The following is a 26,959-nucleotide window of genomic DNA, read 5'->3' on the forward strand; positions in this document are numbered from 1 at the left end:
TGTGGATGAGGTGATGGTGCATAGATAAGGGATTTATATAGTTTAGGACAGGGGTGTCAAAGTCCCTCCTCGAGGGCCGTAATCCAGTCGGGTTTTCAGGATTTCCCCAATGAATATGCATTGAAAGCAGTGCATGCACATAGATCTCATGCATATTCATTGGGGAAATCCTGAAAACCCGACTGGATTCCGGCCCTCGAGGACCGACTTTGACACCTGTGGTTTAGGATCTGGGTGACATTCTGGGGACGAGGGAACCTATTCTGCACAGATGGGCTCCACCTTAACCAGGATGGAACCAGGCTGCTGGCATCAACATTTAAAAAGAAGTAGTGAGTACTGAGGGTAGGAGGCACCCAGGGTAGTGGCCCCCTCCTCCCCCACGCGCACGTGCCTATTCTCTTTCACTATACTTCTTTAACTTTGCTAGCACAAGAAGCATCTCCAACCTTCTGCCAGCACTGGCCTCGACTCTCCCTCTGATATCACTTCCTGATCTTGCGACCAGGAAGGTGACTTCAAAGAGAAACAGAGGCTGGAGTGAGCAGCAGGTTTGATATGCTGCTTGGTCCCTTTTTAAAGACACAATCACCGAGTCGCAAAATCTATATATACCGTGTATCAACAAGGGATCCAAGAGAACAAAGAACCAGCGTGGCTTACTGTAGAGGTGAAGGAAGCGATCAGAGACAAGAAAACTTCATTTAAGGAATGGAAAAGGTAAAAAAATGGATGAAAACTGGAACAAGCACAAACAACATCAACGCAGGTGCCATAAGGTGGTAAAAGGGGCCAAAAGATACTACGAGGAAAAAATAGCTAAGGAGGCGAAGAACTTCAAGCCGTTCTTTCGATATATTAAGGGGAAACGACCCGCGAAGGAAGCGGTGGGACCGTTGGATGACCATGGAATAAAGGGAGTGCTAAAAGAGGACAAAGCAATTGCCGACAAACTGAACAAATTTTTTGCATCCGTATTTACCGAAGAAGATGTACACAGCAGGCTATATGCTGGAAACGAAGACGGAAAGCTGACAGGATTGACGGTCAGTCTAGAGGAGGTGTGTAGGCAGATTGATAGGCTTAAGAGCGATAAATCCCCGGGACTGGATGGCATCCATCCGAAGGTCATCAAGGAACTGAAAGGGACCATAGCTGAACTGCTTCAACTAATAGCCAATCTGTCGATCAAATTGGGAAAGATTCCGGAAGACTGGAAGATGGCAAATGTTAATGTCGATCTTCAAGAAAGGTTCAAGGGGAGATCCGGGAAACTACAGACCTGTGAATCTGATCTCGGTACCGGTAAAGATGGTAGAGCCACTGATAAAGGACAGCATCATTGATCACTTTGACGGACACGGGCTGATGAGGACCAGTCAGCACGGTTTTAGTAAAGGCAGATTGTGTTTGACGAACTTGCTGCACTTCTTTAAGGGAGTAAACAAACAGATAGACAAGGGCGATCCGGTCAACATTGTATATCTGGATTTTCAGAAGGCGTTCGACAAGGTTCCGCATGAACGACTACTTCGGAAAATTGCAAGCCATGGAATCGAGGGTGAAATACTCACGTGGATTAAAAACTGGCAGAATTTTTCTTGCTTATTCCGAAAATAAGCCTTCATTATTAAAGATTTATCTATTTCTCTTACACATGTTATCAATAGGGTAGATCTAGTTTGAATTCTATCTTGAGAGTCCTCCAAAAAACCAGTTAAATCAAAATCAATCTGTTCCAACTGATCTACACCCATTCCTATAGGAACTTTCTTTCTCTGGGGAATATAATATAAATTTGTTATGGGCAAATTCTCTGCGTCAGTCAATCCCAATATTTCCTTAAAATATTTCCTAATCAATATTTCTGGAGATAATTCAGTTCTTGGGAAATTAACTAACCTTAGATTTTTTGCCCTTTGAAAATTTTCCATTTTCTCAAATTTCATATGAGTAATATGAGAATCTTTAACAGTTGTAGAGGTCACTGCTTGCAATTTGACCACATGAGACTCAGTTGTTCTAATACATTTTTCCATAATTTTCAAGTTAGCATCCACATTTTCCAACTTTTCTATCACCTCCTGAGAAAATTTTACATCCTGAGTCACCACTGACTTTAATAACCCCTCCATTCTAGTATTGTTTCTGTTTAAATATTGGATATTTTCTCCCAATTATGTGGACTTGAGGAGCTAGTGGAATGTTTAAATATTAGTTAGGTTTTTATTTTTATTGTGATTTCCTTCCTAAGTTGTTATCTGTATAAATGATAATGATGTAAAAATTTGATAAATAAATAAATAAAAAAAAAAAAAAACTGGCTGGAGCATAGGAAACAGAGTGGGGGTAAATGGACAGTACTCAGACTGGAAGAGCATCACCAGTGGGATGCTGCAGGGCTCGGTGCTTGGACTCGTGCTCTTTAACATCTTTATAAATGATCTAGACATAGGTACGACAAGCGAGGTGATTCAATTTGCGGACGATACAAAGTTATTCAAAGTAGTGAAGATGCAGGGAGATTGCGAAGATCTGCAATGTGACATAACCAGGCTCGAGGAATGGGCATCGACATGGCAGATGAGGTTCAACATGGATAAGTGTAAAGTGATGCATGTCTGTAACAAAAATGTAATGCATGAATACAGGATGTCCGGGACGGTACTTGGAGAGACCTCCCAGGAAAGGGACTTGGGAGTTCTGATTGACAAGTCGATGAAGCCGTCCATGCAATGTGCTAAACATAAGAACATAAGAACATAAGCAGTGCCTCCGCCGGGTCAGACCATAGGTCCATCCTGCCCGGCAGTCCGCTCCCGCGGCGGCCCAAACAGGTCACGACCTGTCTGAATCACCAGAAGGGGCTCCCTTGCCACCTTGGTTTCTCATTGAAGTCCTATCTTCCCATCGAAGTCCTAACCCTCCGGTCTTGCACATGCACGACCTGGTTGGGTTTCTATACTTATTACCTGGTTAGCTTTCTATACTTGTGTTACATCCCAGCTCCTCCCTCAGTATCCTACGATCCCTTTATCCCTCAGGAATCCGTCCAATCCCTGTTTGAATTCCTGTACCGTATTCTGCCTGATCACTTCCTCCGGTAGTGCATTCCAAGTGTCCACGACCCTTTGGGTGAAAAAAAACTTCCTTGCATTTGTTTTGAACCTATCTCCCTTCAGTTTCTCCGAATGCCCCCTCGTACTTGTTGTCCCCTTCAGTCTGAAGAATCTGTCCCTATCCACCCTCTCTATGCCCCTCATGATCTTGAAGGTCTCTATCATATCTCTCCTGAGCCTCCTTTTTTCCAGAGAGAAGAGCCCCAGCCTATCCAACCTCTCGGCGTATGGGCAGTGTTCCAGCCCTTTAACCAGTTTCGTTGCTCTCCTTTGGACTCTCTCAAGTACCGCCATGTCCTTCTTGAGGTGCGGCGACCAATACTGAACGCAGTATTCCAGATGTGGACGCACCATCGCTCGATACAATGGCATGATGACTTCCTGCGTCCTGGTTGTTATGCCCCTCTTTATGATGCCCAGCATCCTGTTGGCTTTTTTCGAGGCTGCTGCGCACTGTGCAGATGGCTTCAGTGATGCATCCACCAGCACATCCAAGTCTCTCTCAAGTCTGCTGTCTCCCAACAATGCCCCCCACAATTTGTAGTTGAACAACGGGTTCTTTTTCCCTATATGCATGACCTTGCATTTTTCCACGTTAAAGCGCATTTGCCATTTGTTTGCCCAGTCTTCCAGCTTGTCCAGGTCCCTTTGCAGGTCCTCACACTCCTCCCTGGACCTAACTCTGCCGCACAGTTTGGTATCGTCTGCAAATTTTATAACCTCGCACTTTGCCTCCTTTTCCAGGTCATTGATAAATATGTTGAAGAGTAACGGCCTCAGCACCGATCCCTGTGGCACACCGCTTGTGACTCCCTGCCAGTCAGAATATTGGCCCTTCACTCCGACCCTCTGCAGTCTACCCGACAACCAGTGCTTGATCCATCTGTGCACATCCCCTCCCACCCCGTGGTTCCACAGCTTCCTAAGCAGCCTTTCATGTGGCACCTTGTCGAAAGCCTTTTGAAAATCGAGGTAAATGATGTCTATGGGTTCCCCATTGTCCACCCGACTGCTTATTCCCTCAAAGAAGTACAGAAGGTTCGTTAGGCACGACCTTCCCTTACAGAATCCGTGCTGGCTTGTTCTCAGTAGGCCATTCCTCTCGATGTGCTCGCAAATGCCGTCCTTGATCATAGCTTCCACCATCTTCCCTATAATTGAAGTCAGGCTCACCGGCCTGTAGTTCCCGGGGTCACCCCTCGATCCCTTCTTGAAGATAGGTGTGACATTCGCCAATTTCCAATCCTCTGGTACCTCACCAGTTTTCAAGGATAGGTTGCAAACATGCTGGATTGTGCCCGCTATTTCTTGTCTTAGTTCCTTCTGAACCCTTGGGTTGATCCCGTCCGGGCCCGGTGATTTACCGCATTATAACCAGTCTATCTGTTTGAGGACATCCTCCTTACTTACCTCTATGTGCTCCAATTTTTCGGCCTGTTCCCCACTCATGAGCTCCTCTGAGTCCGGTATATTAGATGTGTCTTCGCTCGTGAAAACCGACGAGAAGAACGTGTTCAACCTCTCAGCTACCTCTTTATCCTCCTTAATCACTCCCTTCCTATCCCCATCATCCAACGGCCCCACCTCCTCTCTTGCTGGTCGCTTCCCCTTTACGTAACTGAAGAATGCCTTGAAGTTTTTCACCTCCCTGGCCAGCCCCTCTTCGTATTCCCCTTTCGCTTTTCTAATCTCTTGGTGGCATTCCTTTTGGCATTTTCTGTGCGCCTGGTGATTTTCCTCCGTTGGGTCCTTTTTCCATCTCCGGAAGGATACTTTTTTGTCATTTATTGCCCTCTTTACTTCAGTTGACATCCAAACCGGGTCCTTTGATCGCTTGTTCTTGCAGCCTTTACTGAAACTGGGGACGTACATTCTTTGTGCTTCCTGCAGGGTGTCCCTGAATAGGGTCCAGGCGCTTCCCACAGTCTCCATCCTAAAGATGTTTCTGAGCTTCCTCCCCACCATTTCCCTCATAGCAACATAGTTCCCTTTCTTGAAGTTGAGCGCAGTTGTTGCGGTCCTCCTTACTATGGGTGTCCCCCCTTTCTAATGTGAATCTGATCGCGTTGTGATCACTGTTGCCTAGTGGTCCTCCCACTTCTACCCCTCTTGCAGGCCCCCCTAATCCGTTTAGGATGAGGTCAAGAGTAGCACCCCCTCGCGTCGGTTCTTTGACTAGTTGCTCCATGAAGCAGTCCCTCACAGCTTCTACAAATCCTGTTTCCCTAGTGCAGTTGGAGTGACCCGTACTCCAGTCTATTCCCGGGTAGTTGAAGTCCCCCATCACTGTTACACTTCCAGTCCTGCATTCCTGTCTCAGTTCCGCTTCCAAGTCGTGTCCGACTCCTTCTGGCGTACCAGGTGGGCGATAGTACAGCCCCAGTTTTATGCCTGCACCCTTGTTTCCCGGCAATTTGACCCATAGCGATTCCAGCCCCTCTGCCTTCGTTGCCATATCCATCCCGACCGAGTGGATAGAGTCCTTTATATATAGTGCTATGCCTCCCCCCTTCTTGTGGGTCCTGTCCCTCCTGTAGAGCTTGTACCCCGGCAGCGCCACATCCCATTGATTTTCCTCTGTCCACCAGGTTTCTGCAATTCCAATTATATCTAGGTCCTCCCCCTTGGCCACGACTTCTAGTTCACCCATCTTGGCCATGAGGCTTCTTGCATTTGCGTATAAGCACCGCAGGTCCCGTAGGTCCCGTTGTTTTTCCTCCACCTCTGCATTTACCTGGGCCGCCTGCCCTTGGATTTCGGGCAGTTCTCCCGTTCCCTGTGCTTTTGCTTTGCCCTCAGCCTTTACCCTCTTAGCTTTCAGCTTCCCTACATTCCCGCCACCCCACTTCCCCGCTTTTCCTCTGGTTTTTCAAGCCCTACCGGCCCCCTCCTGGGCTATCATCCCTTGAGCCTCTGTTTGATCCCCCTCGCCTTGTGGTACCTCTATATTGCCCTCAGCTTTCGCCCTCGTGCCACCCAGTCCCCCTGTGTCTCCATGCCCCTTAGTCTTCTCCCAGCAAGCTCCCTTTACCTGATGTTTCCCTCGCTGTCTGATCATAAGATCCTCCGGTCCCTCTGCTTCCTCCCTGCAGTCAGCCCGTTCAGCATCTGTTCTGGATACTGTTGTCCGAAGCGTCAACATCAGATTAGCTGTTGGCTTTTCCCCTCTCCTCAGTTTAAAGCCCTCTCGATCTCCTTCCTCACATTGGCTGCCAGTAGTCTAGTTCCCGCTGTGCTCAGGTGCAGGCCGTCCCGCCGGTAGAGCTTGCTCTTTCCCCAGAAGGACGTCCAGTTCCTCACAAAGTGGAAACCCTCCTCCTGGCACCATCTCCTCAACCATGCATTCACAGCCTGGAGGTCTGCCTGCCTCTTTGCATCTGCTCTCGGTACAGGCAGGATCTCCGAGAATGCTATCCTCCGTGTGCTCCGCTTCAGCTTTCGTCCCAGGACCCTGAACTGGTCAGTCAGTGTGGCCATGCTGAAGTTCCTCCGGCTCACATCATTCGTTCCGACGTGGATTATTACCGCAGTCTCCTCTGTCTCTGCTCCGTCCAGGATCCTCTCGATCCTATCAGTGATGTCTCGTGTCTTGGCCCCTGGGAGACAAGTCACTAGCTGGTCCTCCCTTCCTCCAGCTACGTGACTGTCTACCTCTCTCAAGATCGAGTCTCCCACCACAATAGCAGACTTCCCTTTCCTCAACAACCTCCTCTGCCTCAGGTCCGTGTCCTTGGTGTAGTGCGGTGTCTCTCCCTTGGGGTCCCTGTGAGTCGCGGTCTCCTCCTCTTGCATGGTTCCTCCGCTAGGTCCTTCCCCGGTGTCGCCTTGTGGATCCTGGGTCTCGTCTGCCGACATCCGTCTGTGCAGCTGCTGGTCCCCTTCCCTCCACCTTCCTATAGGCCTCCTCGATGAATCTCTCGAGGTCCCTCACCTGGCCCACAATGGGGCCTGCTCCGTCTGTGTTCTGGGTTGACCAGCTCGTCTCCTCTGTGGTGCGCTGTCCCTCCAGTCCCTCCAGTTCCTGGACCCTGACCCTCAATCTGCCGACCTCCATCCTCAGGCTTTCCAGTTCCTGACACCGACTGCATATGTACTCCCGCCTTCCCAAGGGGAGGTAGTCGTACATATTGCACTCTGTGCAGTATACCGGAAAGTACCTCTGGGATCCTGGGTCCTCCATCGCTCTCGTAAAGTGCTGGTGTGCTCCTGCTGATTGGAGCCTGTTATTTTGTTAGCTTCAGAATCCAACTGTCGTCACTGCAGGCGCTTCACAAAGGTGCGCAATAAGGCGCATGCGCCTTTGTCGGCGCGCCAAATGGCTGAGCGCCGTTGGCGCTGTGCTCTTTTAAATGTTCCCTTTCGGTCAGGGAGAGGGGCGGAGCAGGGCTCTCACAAATGGCTGAGCGCCGTTGGCGCTGTGCTCTTTTAAATGTTCCCTTTCGGTCAGGGAGAGGGGCGGAGCAGGGCTCTCACGCTGCCTCTCTTCGGGAACAATCTGGATACGCTGTCTCCCGCTGGTGGCCTGAAAGGGGGCCCGGCTGGCTGCTGTGCTCTTTTAAATGTTCCCTTTCGGTCAGGGAGAGGGGCGGAGCAGGGTTCCCACGCTGCCTCTCTTCGGGAACAATCTGGATACGCTGTCTCCCGCTGTCAACCTTATAAGGCACTATTTAAAGTCTTATTCCTGGAATTATCACCATGTAGAATAAATCCAATATCCAATTCTAAGCTTCCAACCTTTAAAGTATTCTTTCTATATTACACCTTTAGATCCTTATCTGGTGTTGCTGCTTCTGTTTTAGCCATAGAACTCAGAAACACCCCTCCTCCGTCCCATACAGGCTATGTTCTCATAACGGAGCGATTCATGTGTGACCTCCTCATCGGTCAAGGCTTAAATTTTAATAGCTAATGCTAAATACTTTTATGTTTTTTAAACACTTTTTATAACTTTTAAAACGACTAATGAAGTATGTGTACTACTTATCTTCAAAAGTGTTGCTGTACTAGGCTGGTGGACCCGACATGTTTCGCTGCCACTTCGTCAGGGATCCACACATGCCGTTAACCACCATCCCGCATAGACTCTTCAAATACAAAATCTTGTATTTGAAGAGTGTATGGAATTGGATATTGGATTTATGTCCATGCAATGTGCGGCAGCGGCAAAAAGGGCAAACAAAATGCTAGGAATGATAAAGAAGGGGATCACAAATAGATCAGAGAAGGTTATCATGCCTCTGTACCAGGCCATGGTGTGCCCTCACCTGGAGTACTGCATCCAGCACTGGTCGCCGTACATGAAAAAGGACACGGTACTACTAAAAAGGGTCCAGAGAAGAGCAGCGACTAAGATGGTTAAGGGGTTGGAGGAGCTGCCGTACAGCGAAAGATTAGAGAAACTGGGCCTTTTCTCCCTCGAACAGAGGAGATTGAGAGGGGACATGATCGAAACATTCAAGGTACTGAAGGGGATAGACTTAGTAGATAAGGACAGGTTGTTCATCCTCTCCAAGGTAGGGAGAATGAGAGGGCACTCTCTAAAGTTGAAAGGGGATAGATTCCGTACAAATGTAAGGAAGTTCTTCTTCACCCAGAGAGTGGTAGAAAACTGGAACGCTCTTCTGGAGTCTGTCATAGGGGAAAACACCCTCCAGGGATTCAAGGCAAAGTTAGACAAGTTCTGCTGAACCGAAATGTAGTCAGGTAGGGCTGGTCTCGATTAGGGTGTTGGTCTTTGACCAGAGGGCTGTCGCGTGAGCGGACTGCTGGTCATGATGGACCACTGATCTGACTCAGCAGCTGTGAAGAGCTAGAGGTTTGGGGGATAGGGAAGACTCGCACACACACAGTGGGGGAGAGGGGGGGGCAGAGAGGAGGATAGGTGATGGCACCGCCACCAAGATGGCACCAAGGGCGGTCCACCTCCTAGCCCTTTACTAAGCCACTGAAAAGGAGATAGAACAGCTTTTAAGCTAGAAACTGGGAGAAGGCCAACTGAATCAGTTGGACTGCTAGATGACCAAGGAGTAAAAGGGGCACTCAAGAGAGACATGGCCATAGCAAAAAAATTAATGTGGAGGAGATGCCAGAAGTGGTATTCAATGCTGATGAGTCAGAGGAACTGAGAGAAACCTTTGTAACACTGGAAGATGTAAATGGGCCATTTGACAAATTGAACAGTAGCAAATCTCCAGAACCTGATGGCTTACATCCCAGCGTACTGATAGAATTGAAAACCAAACTTACAGAGTATTGTTAGAAATTTTGTTATATATCTTTAAAATCAAGCATGGTTCTGGAAAACTGGAGGGTGGCCAATATAATGCCAATTTTTAAAAAGGGTTCCAGAGATGATCCAGGAAATTATAGACTGGTAAGACTGATGTTGGTGCTTGGCAAAATGGTAGAGACTATTATAAAGAACAAAATTACATATTATATACATAAGTATGGATTAATGAGTTAAAGCCAACATGGATTTAGTCGAGGGAAATATTGCCTCACCAGTCTATTACATTTCTTTGAAGAGGTGAGTAAACATATATGGATAAAGTTGAGCTGGTTGATATTGTGTATTTGAGTTTTCAAAAGGCATTTGATAAAGTACCTCATGAGACTTCTGAGGAAATTAGAGAGTCATAGGCTAGGAGGTAAGAACTGCATAAAAGATAGAAAACAGAGAGCAGGGTTAAATAGTTAATATTCTTAGTGGAGGAGGGTAAATAGTGGGGTTCAAGCACACAATCTATACAGGCACTTTCAGAGAAAATTATTGTCCAAACCACAGTATACTCTCTCAATCAGAATGCATGGGCAGTTTGAATTTGTCTGCCTGGGACTTGAGAGTTTAAGGAGTATTGCTTTCACCCATCACATAAACTGCTCAGGGATCAAACCAACAGTTAGACAGATTGTGAGCCCACCGGAACAGATAGGGAAAATGCTTGAGTACCTGATTGTAAAACCGCTTAGATAACCTTGATAGGTGGTATATAAAAACCTAATAAACTTGAAACATTTTAAATAAGAACAAGATTGAGAGAGTTAAAGCGGCTGGAGAAGACACTGCTCTGGGGAGATATGATAGAGCTCAGTAAAATACTGAGTGAAGTGGAATGGGTAGATATGAATCGCTTGTTTATTCTTCCTAAGAATACAAGGACTAAGAAGCATGCGAAGAAATTTATTAGTAGTAGATATAAAACAAACCGGAAAAAATATTTCGTCACTCAGACCTGGATTCTCAAAAAGGTACCAGAATCGGCCAGCACCTGAAGTAACTAAACTAAAACTTAATTTTATAGACCGGGTCTTCAACCAAAAAGGTGCTCGACTCAGTTTATAATAATGTAAGTATAGTACATAAATATAGGAGAAGAATGTAATTTAGAATAGCTGGGTTCCAAAGTGTTTAGTAAACAAGAAAGTTTTCAGAGCTTTCCGAAATAAAATGAAGGGGCCTAGACTTATAAGTGAAAGCGGTAGCTCATTCCAGAGCTCGGTTAGTTTGAAAATGAAACAGTAGCTGAATCTTTTGAAAGTTCTGTTTTTACCCCTAAGGGAAGGAAATGTAAGTTTTAATTTATTTGAACTCCTAGTAAGATGAGATCTATGAACGTTTCAATCTAAAGGAACCAAAGTAATGAAAATGCCAAAGAGAATTTTAAATGCAATACAAACACACTTAAATTGAATTCTAAGATACACTGGAAACCAATGTAATTCCTTGAGCAATGGGGTTCCTTGATCAAATTTACTCTTACCAAAAATGACTGACCTTTGAGAGGCCCAAGTACATTGAGTTGCAATAATCCAACCTTGACAAGATAATTGACTGAACCAATACAGAGAAGTGTTGTTGATGAGAGTGCTCTCACTCTTCTCAGGATATGGAGGCTGATGAAAGAGCGCTCTCACTCTTCTCAGGATATAGAGGCTGATGAAACACTTTTTAACAAGAGAATTTAGCTGATCCTTAAATGTAAGAGATGAATCAATAACAATACCCAATATTAGCGAGGAAAACTCAATTTTCAGAGATTCTCCTGAGTCTAAGGTCACAGCTGAGGGAAGAGAATCTAACTTTGGACCAATCCATGAGTCTGGTCTTAGCAGCATTCAATTTCATCTGGACCATCATCGCCCAGGACCAAAGCTTAGCAATGCAATGAATAATATTGGGTGTTAGATTAACAACAACAACAAGATCTGGGTCATCCTCAAGTAATATGAAGATGTCATCAGTGTACGTTAATAGTTTCCTGCATTTTCAAGTCATGGTATTTCAAAGTATTCATGTAGATGTTAAATAAGATTGGAGACAATGGGAAGCCCTGGGGAATACCACAAAGGGCTCTCCAAGATTTTGAGTTAGATCCTTCCATATTAACTGAGTAAGAATGGAAGGATAGAAATTTTTCGAACCAGTCCAAAAAGTCTTATCAAGGCCAATGTCTGAGAGCAAGTAATACAGAATATTATGATTGACTACATCAAAAGCTGCAGACAAATCGAACTGAAGTGGTGTTTCTTACAAGATTGTAACTGCTGGATCTTAGAAAGGAGAGAGACCAAAAGGATTTCTGTGCTGAAATTTGGGTGGAACCCATGCTGGAAAGGTAAAAGGATGGAAAACTTCTCTAGGTAACATGAGAGTTGGCTGGCAATAATTGATTCCATAAGTTTAGTTAGAAGAGGTATATTTGCAATCGGTCTATAGTAGGAAGTGATATTGGGTCAAGGTCTATTTTTATCAAGAGAGGGGTAAGGCTAATTATACCCATGTGATATGAGAAATACCCTGTTTCTAAAGCATAATTTAGTAATGTAGTCAGCCAATTGATTGCTTGAGGTGGAATATTAGCAAAAAGATAAGAGGGAAAAGGATCAAGGGTGCATTTACATTTCATCAATTTTGCGCATAGTTTTGAGACTTGGGATTCAGATACCAAGTCAAATGAGTGCCAGAAACGATCTGCTGGTGTCAGCATTAAACTACCATTGAAGTTTGAGAAAAGAGCAAAGTCGCTGTTCGCATGTCACTCAAACTACAGCGCCATTTTGAGAATTATGGTCTGCATTGAAGATAGGTGTTGGAAATGTAGGCCTGTAAAACCCTGGCCTACATTTCTGGCGCCTATCTTCAATGTGGAATCATGCTTAAAGGCGCTGAGCATCAACCCCGCCCACAACTATGCCTCTTTTGACATTTGGCGCTGGTAAACCAGTAGATATGATTCAGGTGCCTTTTTTTGTAGGTGCCTTGTGGCGCCTACTTATTTTTCTTAACTAGTTTTTAATTGGTTTTTAATGGCGTAGTTAATTACTGTACTGTTAGTGGCAAATTAAAACAGGTGCCATTCGGGTTCCAATTGGCACCCTCCGAATGGCGATGTTTTGAGAATCTGGGCCTCAATCTGTAATTAGGCTCTGGAATTTGTTGCCAGGGAATGTGGTGAAAACAGTTAGTTTAGCAGGGTTTGAAAAAGGTTTAGATAATTACTTAAAACAAAGGTCCTAAGCCATTATTAAGTTGGACTTGGGGAAATCCACTGCTTAATCTAGGATAAGCAACATAAAATCTGTTTTACTCCTTGGTATTTTGCAAGGTGCTGGTGATCTGGGTTGGCCACTGTTGGAAACAGGATACCGGACTTGATGGTGTCCCAGTATGACTTTTCTGTTATTTTCTAATTTAATTATATTGATCATGGTGTTAGTAGATAATGTAAAAGGAACATTCAAACAATATCAGGAAGAATATAAATAAGATTTTTTTTTTTTTTTACAATTTTGCCTATGTTAAAGGTGAAAAAGAAGGTCTTTGAGATAAATTTAAGAATGAATTAATGGATCTGATTATCAGGCCATTTGGTATTTGGAGATATCTTGCATATTCTTCTCCTTTATGTATAGAGTATAATGTCTACTACATCTCAGTAATCATCATAGCACTCCCTAACTGGTGAGTATATTTTGCTAAACACTTGTCCAACAAAATGAGCATTTCAAAACAGTTTCAGTACGATAATTAATTCACATTACAGTACTTAGCAACATGTCCATTTTTTTTTGTTTGAAATTTTTGTACAGTCAAAATGGAAGTCAGTTTTCTTTTCCGTCTCTAATGCATCAATTTGAAGTACAATTTAAAAGTCTGATTTAGTTTATGCACGTTTCAGCATAAAAAAAGACTAATCTACAGTATGTGCCCCATTATGTAATCATATTTAAATTGCTAATACTCCTATGCAGGTTGATTTTAAGAGACATGTACTGCTGGATTGAATTGTATTTTTAATACGGTACTGAGTGAATTTTGTGTGGGCTTGCTATTTTGTACCTTTGACAATTGCATATGTAACAACAGTGCAGCAAGCAAGAGACATTTTTCAGTTGTGTTAAGCTCTACAATTATATGCTTTAGAGTTACAAAAGTTGAAAATAAATGCAGAAACAAGGTAGCTAAAAATAATGTATGTCAGCAGTACTTCTCTCTCTCTCTCTCTCTCTCTCATATTAGTCAAACGTTGAGTAAAACCTGTCCAGTGATTTTTTTGGTAGTCCCCTCATGGTCAGAAAAAACTATTTCCTCCCAATGAATCAGTCTTGGGAGTGTGTAACCTTTCTTTTTAATATAATTTACCTTTCGGGGGAAAAGGATTGGGATTTGTATACTGTCTTTTTGTAGTTTTACAACCACAATCAAAGTGGTTTATATTCAGGTGCTTCCAGCATTTTCTTCGTCTGTCCCGGTGGGATAACAGTCTATCTAATGTATCTGGGGCAGTAGAGGATTAAGTGACTTGCTCACGGTCACAAGGAGCAGCATAGGGTTTGAACCCAGAACCTCAGGGTGCTGAGGCTGTAGTTCTAACCACTATGCCACACTCTCCTCTTTTGGATCATTGTGTTATCAAGAAATATGAAAGAAAATGCAACAGTCAAGATAATGCCACCATTCAGACCACATTCAGCTGTTTGATACCCTAATAAAAACACGATGCGGTGATTGCTGGCAAGCAGCTTTAATGACAATTCATGCTATACATAATTGAGGGATGGGGTGTTTTGTTTTATCTCTGAGCATATTTGGTGCAATAACACATGATGTTTGTTGAAACATTTATACAACAAAATAAAGTGCAGATTTAAAGAAAATCAGCCAGTCAGTCTTCAGGAATCCTCAGAATACCAGCCAGGTATCATAACGTTTGCTGGGATAATTTTCATTGATTCTTTTTAAATATAATATTTTCATACTAATTCTAAGCAGCTAGGCAAATCTGTGTTGAACAGTTTTGTTCTTAATATTAAGGATTACTTATCTTAACAAGTAGACCTCCTCCGATGTGTATCACATTTCCGATACTTACTTCAGGGATCGAGGTGAAAAACTGCAGAGTAAAAAAGCAAAATTACAAACTGCCCAACCACTACAAAACACTAAGGGCTCCTTTTACAAAGGCGCGCTAGCTTTTTTAACGCACGCACCGGATTGGTGCACGCTACCCGAAAAACTACCACCTGCTCAAGAGGAGGCGGTAGCAGCATTTTAGCGCGCGCTATTCCGCGCGTTAAGGCCCTAACGCACCTTTGTAAAAGGAGCCCCAAGTAAAGTTCGACAGTCAGTATAAATCTTACCAATTTACTTTTCCTTCTTTAAGACCATCCAGGTTTAAGTTGCTGGCAAGATGTATCGGTTAAAAATGGCCGTGGCGTTTTTATGGCTTTTAAATCCTGCCTGTCTAAAAATTGACATCACAAAAGCTTAAGGACCTGCCCCTAAAATTTTTCAGTGAAGGAAGTACTGCCCAATAGAAATGCTGTAGGAAATTCAAATTGGAACAAAGCATAATTAGAAATCGCTACATTAGCGAGACAATCTTAAACCGAAAAAACAACTGAGCACAGAGTTTTAATCCACTATTGTGAGAACCACTCCGTATCTTCATTCGGGCCATATGGAGTCATGGTGTTGATTTCAACGATCCACCTTAATGCTTTCAATGATAGAATTCTCCCTCCCACCCATCCTATTTTAACAGTATCTATGATTCTCCATTTTAGATCTTGAAGCGTATGTTGCATCAATTCCCAGTGGCGGACTAGCGGGGCAGTTTCTCTATGAGTATGTACTCTTGATTTATGTTTAGTGAGTCTTATTTTGATAAATCTAATGGTGCACCCAATATATATTTTATCACGAGGGCATTGGATCATGTAAATAACCCCTGCTGTATCGCTCGGGCAGTATAAGTCTTGCCCGTAATAGGGTACTGCCAGGTTTGACCTTGTATGGCATAGGGGCACCATTGACAAGACCCACAAATCGTATGACTCCCATTAGTCTGTTCTGGGTGTTTCAATTGAATACTTGTATTTATAAATTCTCCAATGTTTTTGTGCGGCGGTACAAAATCTTTGACATTGTCCCCCTGTCAATCCAATCACATGCCAGTGTTTATTTGGTTGAGTTTGGATGAGAGTGGAGAGAATTGTTGAACAAACATGATTTTATCATCTTTCAATTGCTCGTTTTTAAATTGGAGCAAAAGCTCACTTTGGGCATCTTTAGCTCTTCTATATGCTTGCAATACCACATCTTTTGGGTAGCCCCATTGGAGGAACCTACGTTTCATGTCTTGTGCTTGGCTTCGGTATTCTTCCAAGGAGTAGCATATTCTTCTAAGCCTGAGAAATTGACTGATAGGTAGGCTCTGTTTTAAACGGTGTGGATGAAAACTATGAAATTGAAGAATACTATTTCTCTCTGTGATCTTGCAGTATAATGTTGTGATTAGAGTCCCTTCTTTCTTAAATATCTTTAAATCAAAAAAATAAATTTCTTGGGCATTCACTGTAGCTGTGAACTTAATACTGGAATCCAGCGTGTTTACCCATTCTAAAAACTTTTGAAATTCTTCAGAGGTTGATGTCCAGATACAAAAATGCCATCAAGAAACCACCTCTAAATAGGGATGTTTTGAAACCAATCAGAGGCATAGATATGCTTTTCCTCCGAGTCTGCCATGTAAAGAGTAGCTAAAGAAGGGGCTAAAGAGGCTCCCATGGGAATACTGTGGGTTTGTAAAAAGAAATTCCCATTGAATCAAAAGAAGCTTTTAGTTAGAACTAGAGTTGCTAATTCCATCAAAAAAGCTTAAGATATTCTTGTGTTTATTGCCTGTGTTTCAAAAATATTTTGAAAGAGAGCTAAAGCTTTCTCCAATGGGATCATCATATACAATGCAGTTACATCCATAGTTACAAGTAACCAGTGATTCTCTATCTGTTGCATAGTTGATATCATTTGTAGCATATGGGTAGTGTCTTTGATGTGAGATGCAATCTTTATCACTTCTGGCTGACAAAATAAATCTAGAAATTTAGAGAGCGGCTCAAGGATGGAATTTTTCATAGAACTATTGGACATCCCAGAGGGTGAGGTAAGCATTTGTGTTTCAAGCTTATTTAAGATATTTGATATAATCGCAATATCCAAATCCAATGCGATTTGCAATGATTTAAAATAGGAAAAATAAAAAATCCAACAAAAACAGGACATTAAAAACAATTATGACATAAAATACAATTGAGAAGGAGGGGGGTTAAAAAAAATTGGATTAAATACAATTCCAAAATAAATGAAAAAGGATGGGTAAGGAGTGGAAACGTTACCCACTTTTGAAAGAAAATATATTTTTGGAGTTACGATTTCTCAGGAAGGTGACCTCTTTCAATGTAAGCATTTTATTTTTATAAGCTTGATTGAGAATATGGTTGATGTCTTGCATGAGATCCACCGTAGGATTTGAATTCAATATTTGATAAAATTATTTATCATTTAATCGATGGTAGGCTTCAGTTAAATATTTTTCACGAGATTGAACAACCACTGCTTCTCCTCATATCAGCCCGTGTGATCACAACTGTCTCATCGGTCTGGAACATCTTCATAGCTGTCCATTATTCCAATGACACATTAAAACATTCAGAGACCTGGTGTTCCATGATTTAGAACAACTGGAGGCTGAATACCAAAATGCTTGGCTTCTTAGCTTGCTTACGGAACTGAGGAACTGCGTGCCAATGTCAGGCAGGAAGGCATTCACGCATGCATGGTGCAGGCAGTTGTAAAGTTTCTTAAAACTTAGTGACAGTACGTATCGGGCTCCGTAGATGACGTCACACACACGTAAGAATATCTGCATGCTGTCCTCGGATAACACCCGTTATGATAAGTAACTGAGCAATATGTTTTCATAATTAGGTAGAAATTATTCTTTTGTGGATGCAGTCATTCAATTACATTTTTCTTTAAGCATATTTTTTGTTGTTACTGTGAAATAAGGTGTAGCTGTTAACTAAAACCATTGTCACACTATAACTTTTATTGTTTTATAAAGCTGTAGCTTGAGGCTGGAGTCCTCTCCCCTCCCCCCTTCCTAGCCTTACACCTGAGACATGAACACCTGTTTACATGCCTAAATGAACTTCATTTTTAAGTAGCATATTGTAGTTCATGTTAATATTTGCTGTTTAATGACACCTAATGATGTTCGTTCAAGGGTTGTACTAAGATGGAGAGAAAATTGTGTTGCCAAGACAACTGCCCTTGTGCCGTGTCGAGCTCAGAACATAAGGCCTTGTACTGTGCTTCATTTCGATGGCTTTAAGCATAAAGAGCTGTGTAGCTAATTGACTGTGAAAAATTGCTGCTCCGTTACTGTATTGTGTGGGTCATAATTGAAGTAAATGAATACATCATTGTTAGTGAATCTGTTGTGATTCACTTGCAGGCTAGCTGATGTGAAGCACAAAAATACAATAAGAAGAAAATAGCTGGTTTAATTAACTTGCTGCTTTAATGAATTTGAATGCAGCTGGTACAGCAGCTCAAAGTGCTGCTCTTATTGAAATGATCTTCAGCCAGACTTCAATTTTTTTTTTTAAATTTGGTTATATTTTTATTTTGGTAGAATTGTTTATTCTAGAAGGATGAAAGAAAGTTGACACAATTTTTTTAAAATTTTTGTTTTATTATGCCAGTTTTTCTTCAAATAAGGAAATTAATAAAATGAGGACTCTTTTTACTAGACGGCGCTAGCAGTTTTTAGCACAGGTTGACACGGTAAAAGTGTCGACATTCATAGAAATCCTATGAGGGTTGGAGCATTTACTTTGCTGGCCTGCGCTAGAAACTTCTAGCGCTGTTTAGTAAAACCCAGCTAATTATTATTTTACTTCACTGTATTTTATTTCCAATTTGAATGTATTATTTGAAGTTCTCTAAAAATATGGTTTCAGAAAACAGAGCCAGAATATTATCTTTGAATAATTATAATGTAAGGCCAATAAATTGTATCACAGTCCACAAAGAATCTGTTAGGTTTTAATGATTATTGTAGGCCTCTGAGGAATTCTTTGTTGGGGGGGGGGGGGGGTGGAGCTTGCCCTAATTACAGCAGAACAAAATTTGACACACTTCAGTTGGGAGATTTTTTTTTGTCCAGATATTGTGTTCTGTGCCAAAAGAAGCAGTAGTATGAAATGATAATATTATAGTTATTTTTCTTATACTTTTCTTATGTACTTTAGTTTTTAATTGGTTCTTCCTTCACCTATGTTTTCTGCTATGTACTCTAGTTTTAATTATATGTGAATCGAATCGAACTCCACTGGGAGATGACCCGGTATATAAACCAAAGATTCGATTACATTACTTGGAGGGTCAAGGGAGTGAATGAGGGTTGCCAGAGCTGAAAAAAATCCATCTTTTTAGAAATTTTTTATGATTATTTTTCAGCAAAAAAATTGAGAGACTCTCTAGTCTGAGGGAAATATTGAATGTTGAAGATGATGCAGACATAAATCAGCTTGGTGTGTTGCTGTACCTACTAAACTTGTTCAGATATTTTAGTTTGAGGTGAACTCATAAGGGCTTTGGCGGAATATGTCAGAATATAATATAGTGACCTGTTTAAAATAAAAGATCATTTTTGGGGAAGTTGTTGGTGTAAGATACTGTTAAGATGGGCTATTTTCCCACAAATTGTACTATTTTAGCACCTGGCCTCTTTAATGTAGTGAAGACCTTGTGGTATTAAAATAACACAACTTGTGGTAAAATAACTCATCTTAACAATAGCCTACATTGATAACTTCTCTTTATTTGTGGTGTTTAGGTTCCCTCCTGGGTGTCTGAGATGCTGATTCATCCTGCTATACTTCCTCATGGCAGCAGCTGTGAATATAATAATTTAGCATTTAGGTACAATAAATGCCAGTTCTACAGCGTTTTACACTGCAAAAGTACCTCAAGAAAAGACAGAAGTGATTTCCCCAAAATCAAGGAGTATTGGTGAAAGGAATGAGATTTGAACTTCATTCTTGGTTGTCTGCTGTAGCTTCTCAATTCAGTCCTTGTGATATACTCGGTCAGTCTGAGTATAACCTTGGACTAGGTTGAGCACCAGTACTCTGATCAGTAGGCTACTCCTCACATGTCTGTTTCCACAAAATCTACAGTAGTTGCAGAATATTCCAAGTTCTTACAGGCACCATTATGAAACAACAAAAACATTTTGCGGGCTATTTTCATGAACATAGGGTATTTTCTATAAAATTTTGAATCTGATCAAATATCATATGTTTAACCATTTAACCTGTGGCATTGGTTTTATTGTGTAAAAAATGTATAGTAAAAGAAGATTGGAATAATTGTCTTTCTGTTGCATTGCTTCATTTCTATGGATAAAATTTTTTGCACACTTTAATATTTACAGACTAAAAGATAATATCACCTTATTTACAAACTATTTTATTTGTCTCACAATAAGCATATTGTAATCTTAAGTTTCTCTCTACAAGGTATATGCATTTCATTTCTCAGGCTCCTCATTGGTCTTAACAATCAGTTGCCATGACCAGCGATAAAAAATAACGCTAGCATAGTTTTGTAAAAAACGCTAGCGCAGTTTTGTAAAAAAATGGGGAAGGGGGGGGGTGTCTGGACATTTTATTCATGTTGCTTCCAGTTTCTCTTTTCTGCTTTCCTATCATCTTCAAGATGTTGCTATCCATTTATCTTTTCTTCTCTCTTCTGTCTATTCCCTCACTACACCTGCCTCTGACATATTGATCATTCCTTTTTAGCTCTTTTCTGCTTCTCTCTTATCCTTTTCCTTTTTATCACTTTTCAGCTACCTATCAAATTTCCATATTCTCTCCTCAGCCCTCCATTCCCTTTCAACTTCAACGTACTCCCCATGTCCATATTTCTCTCTCTGTAATAACTATCTACTCATGTTTCCTAACCATCTCTTCCTCCCCCTCCTGGCCTCTCCCTTATGGTTCTACCATTCTCAGGGTCTTTCTTTGTCCACTTATAGTCTAGCATCTGCTTCCTTCCCTCCCCACTCCTGTAGCCCATCTGCCTGTTCTTTCTCTTCCATGCTGCACTCTCCCCCATGGTCCAGCATTTCTCCCACTCTCTTCCCTCACTCATTCCCATTGCTAGACATCTCTCCATCACACCCTTCTCCTGGATCCAATATCTTCCTCTTTCTCCACCTCCATCTCCTGTGTCTCTCTCCCTCCCTCCCTTTCATCCACCCCACTTTTTGTCCAACATTTCTCTCTCCCTTCTCCATGCATATATCCCCCTCCACCATATATAAGATTTCTCCCTCTCACCCCTTTCTACCTGTTTGTTGCATCTGTCCCTTCCTCTCCTCTGTCCCCATGTGCAGCATCTTTCCTCCCCTCCCCATGTACCATCTTTCCTTTCTTCCATCTAATCTCACGTGTAGCAGATTTCCTTTCTCCCCTCCCTCTTGCAACATCTTTCCTCCCCTCCTATCTCCCTGTGCACCATCTTTCCTTCCTTCCTTCCCTCTCTCCCATCCCCCGGTGCAGCAGCTTTCCTTCCTCCCTCCCCCCATGCAGCATCTTCCCTCCCAACTCCCTGTGCAGCATCTTTCCTTCTTTCTCTCCCCCTGTGCGGCATCTTTCCTTCCTTCCTCCCTCCTCTCCCTGTCTTTGGACTCTCTCTCTCTTCAGTGCCTTGCAGCATTGATTCTCATATGCTGCCTGACACTAACCCAGAAGTCTCTCTGCAGAAGAGGAGATACTTTGTGTTAACAGTAGACAGTATGTGGGAATCGCTGCCGATGTCGTGACCCATTCAAATGATGCCATCAAGGAGATAGGAAATCTGCGCAGAAAAGGGGAATTTTGCATGACTGTGCAATTCTGTGCAAATTCTGTGTTGCGCAATTGTGCTGAATTCTTCCAGGAGTACTTTTAGGTTTCTCTGGACAACCCTAGTGGGACAGTGCAGAAGCTTTGATCTAGGCTGGAAACCAGAGCCATCCATTAGGTGTTGGAACATTTCTGGCCACTGGTAAATGGAAAGATTGTCTGAGTGTTTCTGGATGATACCTTAACAGTGGCCTATATTTGAAAGGAAACAGAGGTGTATAAATAATTTTCAACTGGCAGAGGAGACAAATATTCTTTCAGCATGAGTGGAAAGGCTTCTCCATGAGCATCATCTCCTCCAGTCTATTTTATCAACCTTTCCTCTGCTCTCCTCTCCCCCATGCATTGTCTTCTTCCATTGTCCCTCTCTTCCATAGGCACTGTCCCTTCCTTTCCCTCCATCTGTGGTCCATCATATTCCTTTTTTGTTTTTCCATACTATATTTTAGGCATCTGTACTTCTAAAAAAAATACCCCCATCTCTCTCTTTCCCTCTTTCCCTCTCTCTTCTTGCACTTCTGAACCTTTGAACTACCCCCCCATCTGCATTCTCTCACTGTACTTGCCTTTCATTTTTCCCACTCATCCCCAACCCTTGTCATGTGATCTAGTATCTCACAATTTCCTTCCTTCTTTCATCCCCTTCCCAATGGTCCTCTATCTTCCTGGTACTTTCTTGGTGGTAGCACTGCCAGCTGGCTCCAGAGGCTTTCTCTTTAGCACATCCTGCCTCTTCTGATGTAACTTCATGTTCCTGTGTAGGCAGAACCTGACAGAGAACAAGTGTCTGGAGCCGTTGGCGATGCTGTGCTTCAACTGTTGACACAACCAAGAAGGTATGGGAGGTTAGAGGGCTGTTTAGGGGGACGAGGAAGGGAATCAGACGGAGGTACCCATCTGCCCAAGGTTTGACTTCAGATGGCTGCTACACTGCTTGGGAGGGGCTTCTACTTGGTTGCAGCAAGTGGTAGGAGAGAGGCACTTTTGTGACTGTTCCCTTTGCGCCCCTCCCCACCACCTCTGGAAAAACGTGTCAGTATGTTATACTGGCACAAACATAGAAACATGACAGCAGATAAAGGCCAAATGGTCCATCCGGTCTGTCCATCTGCAGAATCGTGAGGGAGAGATGCCTGTGTTAGCATGCTGAACATTTTAATGTATAAATCACATTAAATGTGCAAACCTTATATATAGATATAGATATATAATAAACTTATGATTTTTTTTCACTTGCATGCCCCTTTTATGAACATACCTAGGAGCATCAGCATTCACATTATTGGGACAATGCTCCTAGGATAAAGTTAACACCTGTTGAGATAAAGTAGCTTGCTAAACTTTATGTAAACTATGTTAATAATTTTACATCTACTTTACTTGCATTTTCACATGGTGCTGCTCATTATTATTTAACGTGTTGTAGTAAAAAAAGAAACTATTAAGCTCTATTTTTAATATGATGTATTGTATTGCTATAATGCAGGTTAATAAATAGATCTCTGAGGGCTCCTTTTATTAAGGTGCGCTAACGGATTTAGCGTGCTCTAAGGGCCAGATTCTGTAAATGGTACCTAAATCAGCAGCTGCTTACAAAAATGACACCAGTTGCATGTCAGTCATGCTTAGGAACCATTTAAAGCAGGGGTGTCCAACCTTTTGGCTTCCCTGGGTCGCGTTGGCCGAAAAAAATGTTTCTGGGGCCGCACAAACACGCAATCGCTGCAACAAGACAGAGGAGAAAGCCGGCAAGACGGCAAACACCCGGGGGAAGCGGAGGAAAACGCTGCATCGCCCTCGACCGAGGCTGCACAAAATATTTCACAGAGCTGCATGCGGCCCTTGGGTCGCAGGTTGGATACCCCTGATTTAAAGAATCGCTGCTAACGGCACCTACCAGAAAACATAGGCGTCTACAGTATAGACCAGGGTTTTTCTGTCCTACATTTCAGACGCTTAAGAACTGTAATGAATCGCACCTAATGGTACCTAAGTTTCACTCTGCCCCTAACCGCGCCCTCTTATGCATAATGTACCATTAGGCATCCTGCTGTAGATTTGATTCCAGCGCCTACTTTTTTAACAAGCTTTTAATTGTTTTTCAACAACATGGTTAATTACCATGCTAATTAAAGGCAATTAAAACAAGTTAGGCAGCAGTAGGGTGCCTACTTCCACCTAACTTATTGCACCTTTTATATAATATGGCCCTAAATTTCTTAGCATACCTTAGGTTTTTACCTGAGGTAGCTTGGGGGGGGGGGGGGGGAGGGTTGAATTGATTTTCCTGAGGTCACAAGTAATGTCAGAAGAAGCTGAGTCTTGTCTTCATTGATTCTCAGCCCCTAGCTGTAACCACTAGGCTGCATCCACACAGATTTCACATCATTGTAAGAGACGTGCTGCCACTGAATACCTTACAGCTCTTACAAAAATGGATGCCTTTAGCTGCAGCCATCAACCTGAGCCTCGGGCTCTGCTTGTGTTTAAAATTTGTTTGACTTGATGGGAACTTGTACCGCCAACATGGACTTTACATGCTAGGTGTGAGAGGTTTTTTAATTCAGTGTCACTTCATTTACATAGCATTTTAACATATCCAAGGTACTAATAATCCGTTCAGTCTATTAGTGTTTGTACCCGCACTGCCTTTTAAGTTTGTTTTTTTTTCATCATTCTTGCTCATTGTTTGCAGATTAATATCCTTCCAAGAATTCCTGGCATTTGAATCAGTCCTGTGCGCTCCAGATGCGTTATTCATGGTGGCCTTTCAGTTGTTTGACAAAACAGGCAAAGGAGAAGTTAATTTTGGTAAGCGCTGGTAAAATTCTAGAATATTGAACGCTGTTCTAAGTATTTGTACTCGATTTTTGAGTGGAAGAGCTGTCAGTGGTGGTTGTCAGCTCTTGTTTCATGTGAGTTTCATAGGCTTCCATTTTCTCTCTTCTGCATGATCCTAACAGTATGACTGGGAAAGAGCTTGTGTCAGAGTCACAGCAGCTGTATTCTGGTACTGCATATGTGTAGCAGAGCTGTACAAATTAATAGTCGTGCCTGACTATGCGCCACTTGGCATTTTTCATTTTTAGATTTTATAAATTTTACTGTGAGCAATAATTTTTGACAAAGACTTCCATCTGCTAGAAAATTTTAAACAGCCATTTTAGACATTTTTCCTGCTGCTTCTACCCCTTAAATGGAAGCAATTAACAATTTGTCTTTTTTTTTTTTCCTAAATCTGAAATTTGGCATGAAACATAGAAACATGGTGGTAGAAAAAGGCCAAATGGCCCATCTAGTCTGCCCATCCGTAGTAACCATTATCTCTTTCTGTCTCCGAGAGATCCCACGTGCCTATCCCAGACCCTTTTAAATTCAGACAGTCTCTGTCTCCACCACCTCTTCTGGGAGACTGTTCCATGCATCTACTATCCATGACATGGGCTGTTGATTACCCTTCCTTTACAGAGTGGTTAATATTAATATGCCCCTTGTCAGAACTTGTCAATGAACTATGCCTTCTTAAAACAGAAAAGTGGGAATGGAATGTGTGATTTGGATACCAAATTCTGAACTTTGAGGCATGACATGTAGATTAGTTAGGTGCTAATATAAAAACTGGGTTAAAGGAAGTTAGTTGATCTTGAAAGTCATTATCATCTCTAAGGAGAATGAATGCTTAATAAGGTAACCTGCTGTATTGTGTCACATGTGTTTTGCACTCAGTAAGTGTCATAACTATAAGTATATAAATAGCTCCTAAAAGCTGCAGAGCTAACTGGATTTTGTTAAAAGAATTGATCTTATCTAATTTTAAAAGCTTGTGAATTTGGGTTGAAATTCCATTTTAACTCTTGTTTCTCATTCAGATTTTTAAATCTTGGATGCAAGTGTTTGTGGATTATTATTGGTGATACAGCTCCTGAACTCACTGCACATGCACCATTGAACACTAAATTAATTCAAAGCGTGTTTTCAGTGCTTTGCATTTATTAAATTGCTGGTGTCCATATCTGACTGCAGCTGTTTTTCCCAACCTACGTTGTCTCTTTGCCAAGCTGATCTTTCTCTTCAAAGCGCCCCCTCCCCCCGGTCCCTCCATCTCTCTCTCTCTCCCCAGACGATGGCTGAATACTTCCATGACAAGATTTACAAGATTGCCCTTGAATTCGCTGCTAAGTCGCATCCTTCTCCCCTTTCTACCATCCTCTCACCTGACCCTTCAGGCTCACAATATCCTTTCTTCCTTCACCCAAACTATTCAGGAAACATCCACATATCCTTCCCTTACCTGGTCCCACCCTCTTGTCCCTCCTTCAGCTGTTGCCGATTTTTCTTCCTTCTCTGAAATCATGGAAGAAGAAACTGCACAAATTCTGTCCTCAGCCAAGACTACTACATACCCCTCAAACTCTATCCCCACCCATCTCACATACTGTTATCCCTCCCATCTGCCATATCCTCAACCTATCTATCCTCAACCTAACTGATGCCTTCAAACGTATGGTGGTCAAGCTGCTTTTAAAAAAACCCTCACTGGACCCCATCTGCCCATCCAACTATCGCTCTCTCTCCCTTCTTCCGTTCCTATCCAAGCTATTCAAGTGTGCTGCCTCTGTTGCTGCCTCAACTTCCTTTCATCTCAACAGACTCTTGTTCCTCTATAATCTGGCTTTTGTCCCCTACACTCCACAGAGGTTGTTCCTGGCCAGATCTAAGGGCCTCTACTCGATCCTCATCCTTATTGACCTGTCTGCTGTCTTTGATACCACTTACTTTTTGATATGCTGTCCTTGCTTGGATTCCGCGAATCTGTTGTTTCCTGGTTTGCCTCCTAACTCTCCCATTGCATCTTTAGTGTATGTGTTGGCGGGCCCTCCTCTCCTGCTATCCTGCTAGTGGTTCTTGTACCCCAACGTTCTGTCTTAGGGACCTCTTCTATTCTTTCTCCACACCTCTTCCCTTGGTGCCCTGATATCCTCCCATGGATTCCAGTATCACCTGTATGCTGATGATTCCCAGATCTACCTCTCTATACCTGAAATTTCACCTAAAGTCCAAGAAAAAAATCTCAGCCTGTTTGGTTGACATTGCTGCCTGGATGTCTCGCTGCCATCTTAAACTAAACATGTCCAAGACTGAGCTGCTTCTCTTTCATCCTAAAATTTCCGCTCCTCTCCCTCCATTTTCCATCTCTCTGAATAATACTATTATCGTTCCAGTCTCCTTTGCTCTTAACTTTGGAGTCATCTTCAACTCCCACCTCTCATTTTCCAATTGTGGTCCATTGCATAGAAGATAAGTAAAATATTTTTAATTAAAATGTTGAAACTTATAATATAGTAGAATGAAAAAAGTTTGATTGATGAAGATTATTATATGTATGGGAGCCAGGGACGATATGATGTTTAAATCCCTGCCAGTAATGAAGTTTTGAGCTGGTAAGGGTGGCATTGCTGAGGCCCCTGAAAAAATGGAAGATGATTAAAAAAATTAAACTTGGATGAAGCAGTAGGGATATTATATAAAAGCTTGAGTAATGCACTGCTTTAAATATTCTTTCTATGAGTTGCTTA

At 42.4% G+C, this 26,959-nt stretch overlaps 1 protein-coding gene across 6 annotated transcripts in view; it reads left to right on the forward strand.

Annotated features, from left to right (window-relative positions):
* The window catches only part of SLC25A13 (solute carrier family 25 member 13), a 475,810-nt gene that overhangs the window by 145,800 nt on the left and 303,051 nt on the right, over window positions 1–26,959 (forward strand). For 5 of the 6 annotated variants that reach the window (XM_033931081.1, XM_033931080.1, XM_033931082.1 and 2 more), the window contains one exon: window positions 24,079–24,194. The exons of the other annotated variant lie outside the window; for it this stretch is intronic. In XM_033931081.1, the coding sequence (XP_033786972.1) occupies window positions 24,079–24,194 (116 nt within the window). The remainder of the gene's footprint in view (window positions 1–24,078; window positions 24,195–26,959) is intronic. 6 annotated transcript variants of the gene reach the window in all.

Source organism: Geotrypetes seraphini, chromosome 2 (genome assembly GCF_902459505.1).
Source record: "Geotrypetes seraphini chromosome 2, aGeoSer1.1, whole genome shotgun sequence".
Classification (NCBI taxonomy): Eukaryota; Metazoa; Chordata; class Amphibia; order Gymnophiona; family Dermophiidae; genus Geotrypetes; species Geotrypetes seraphini.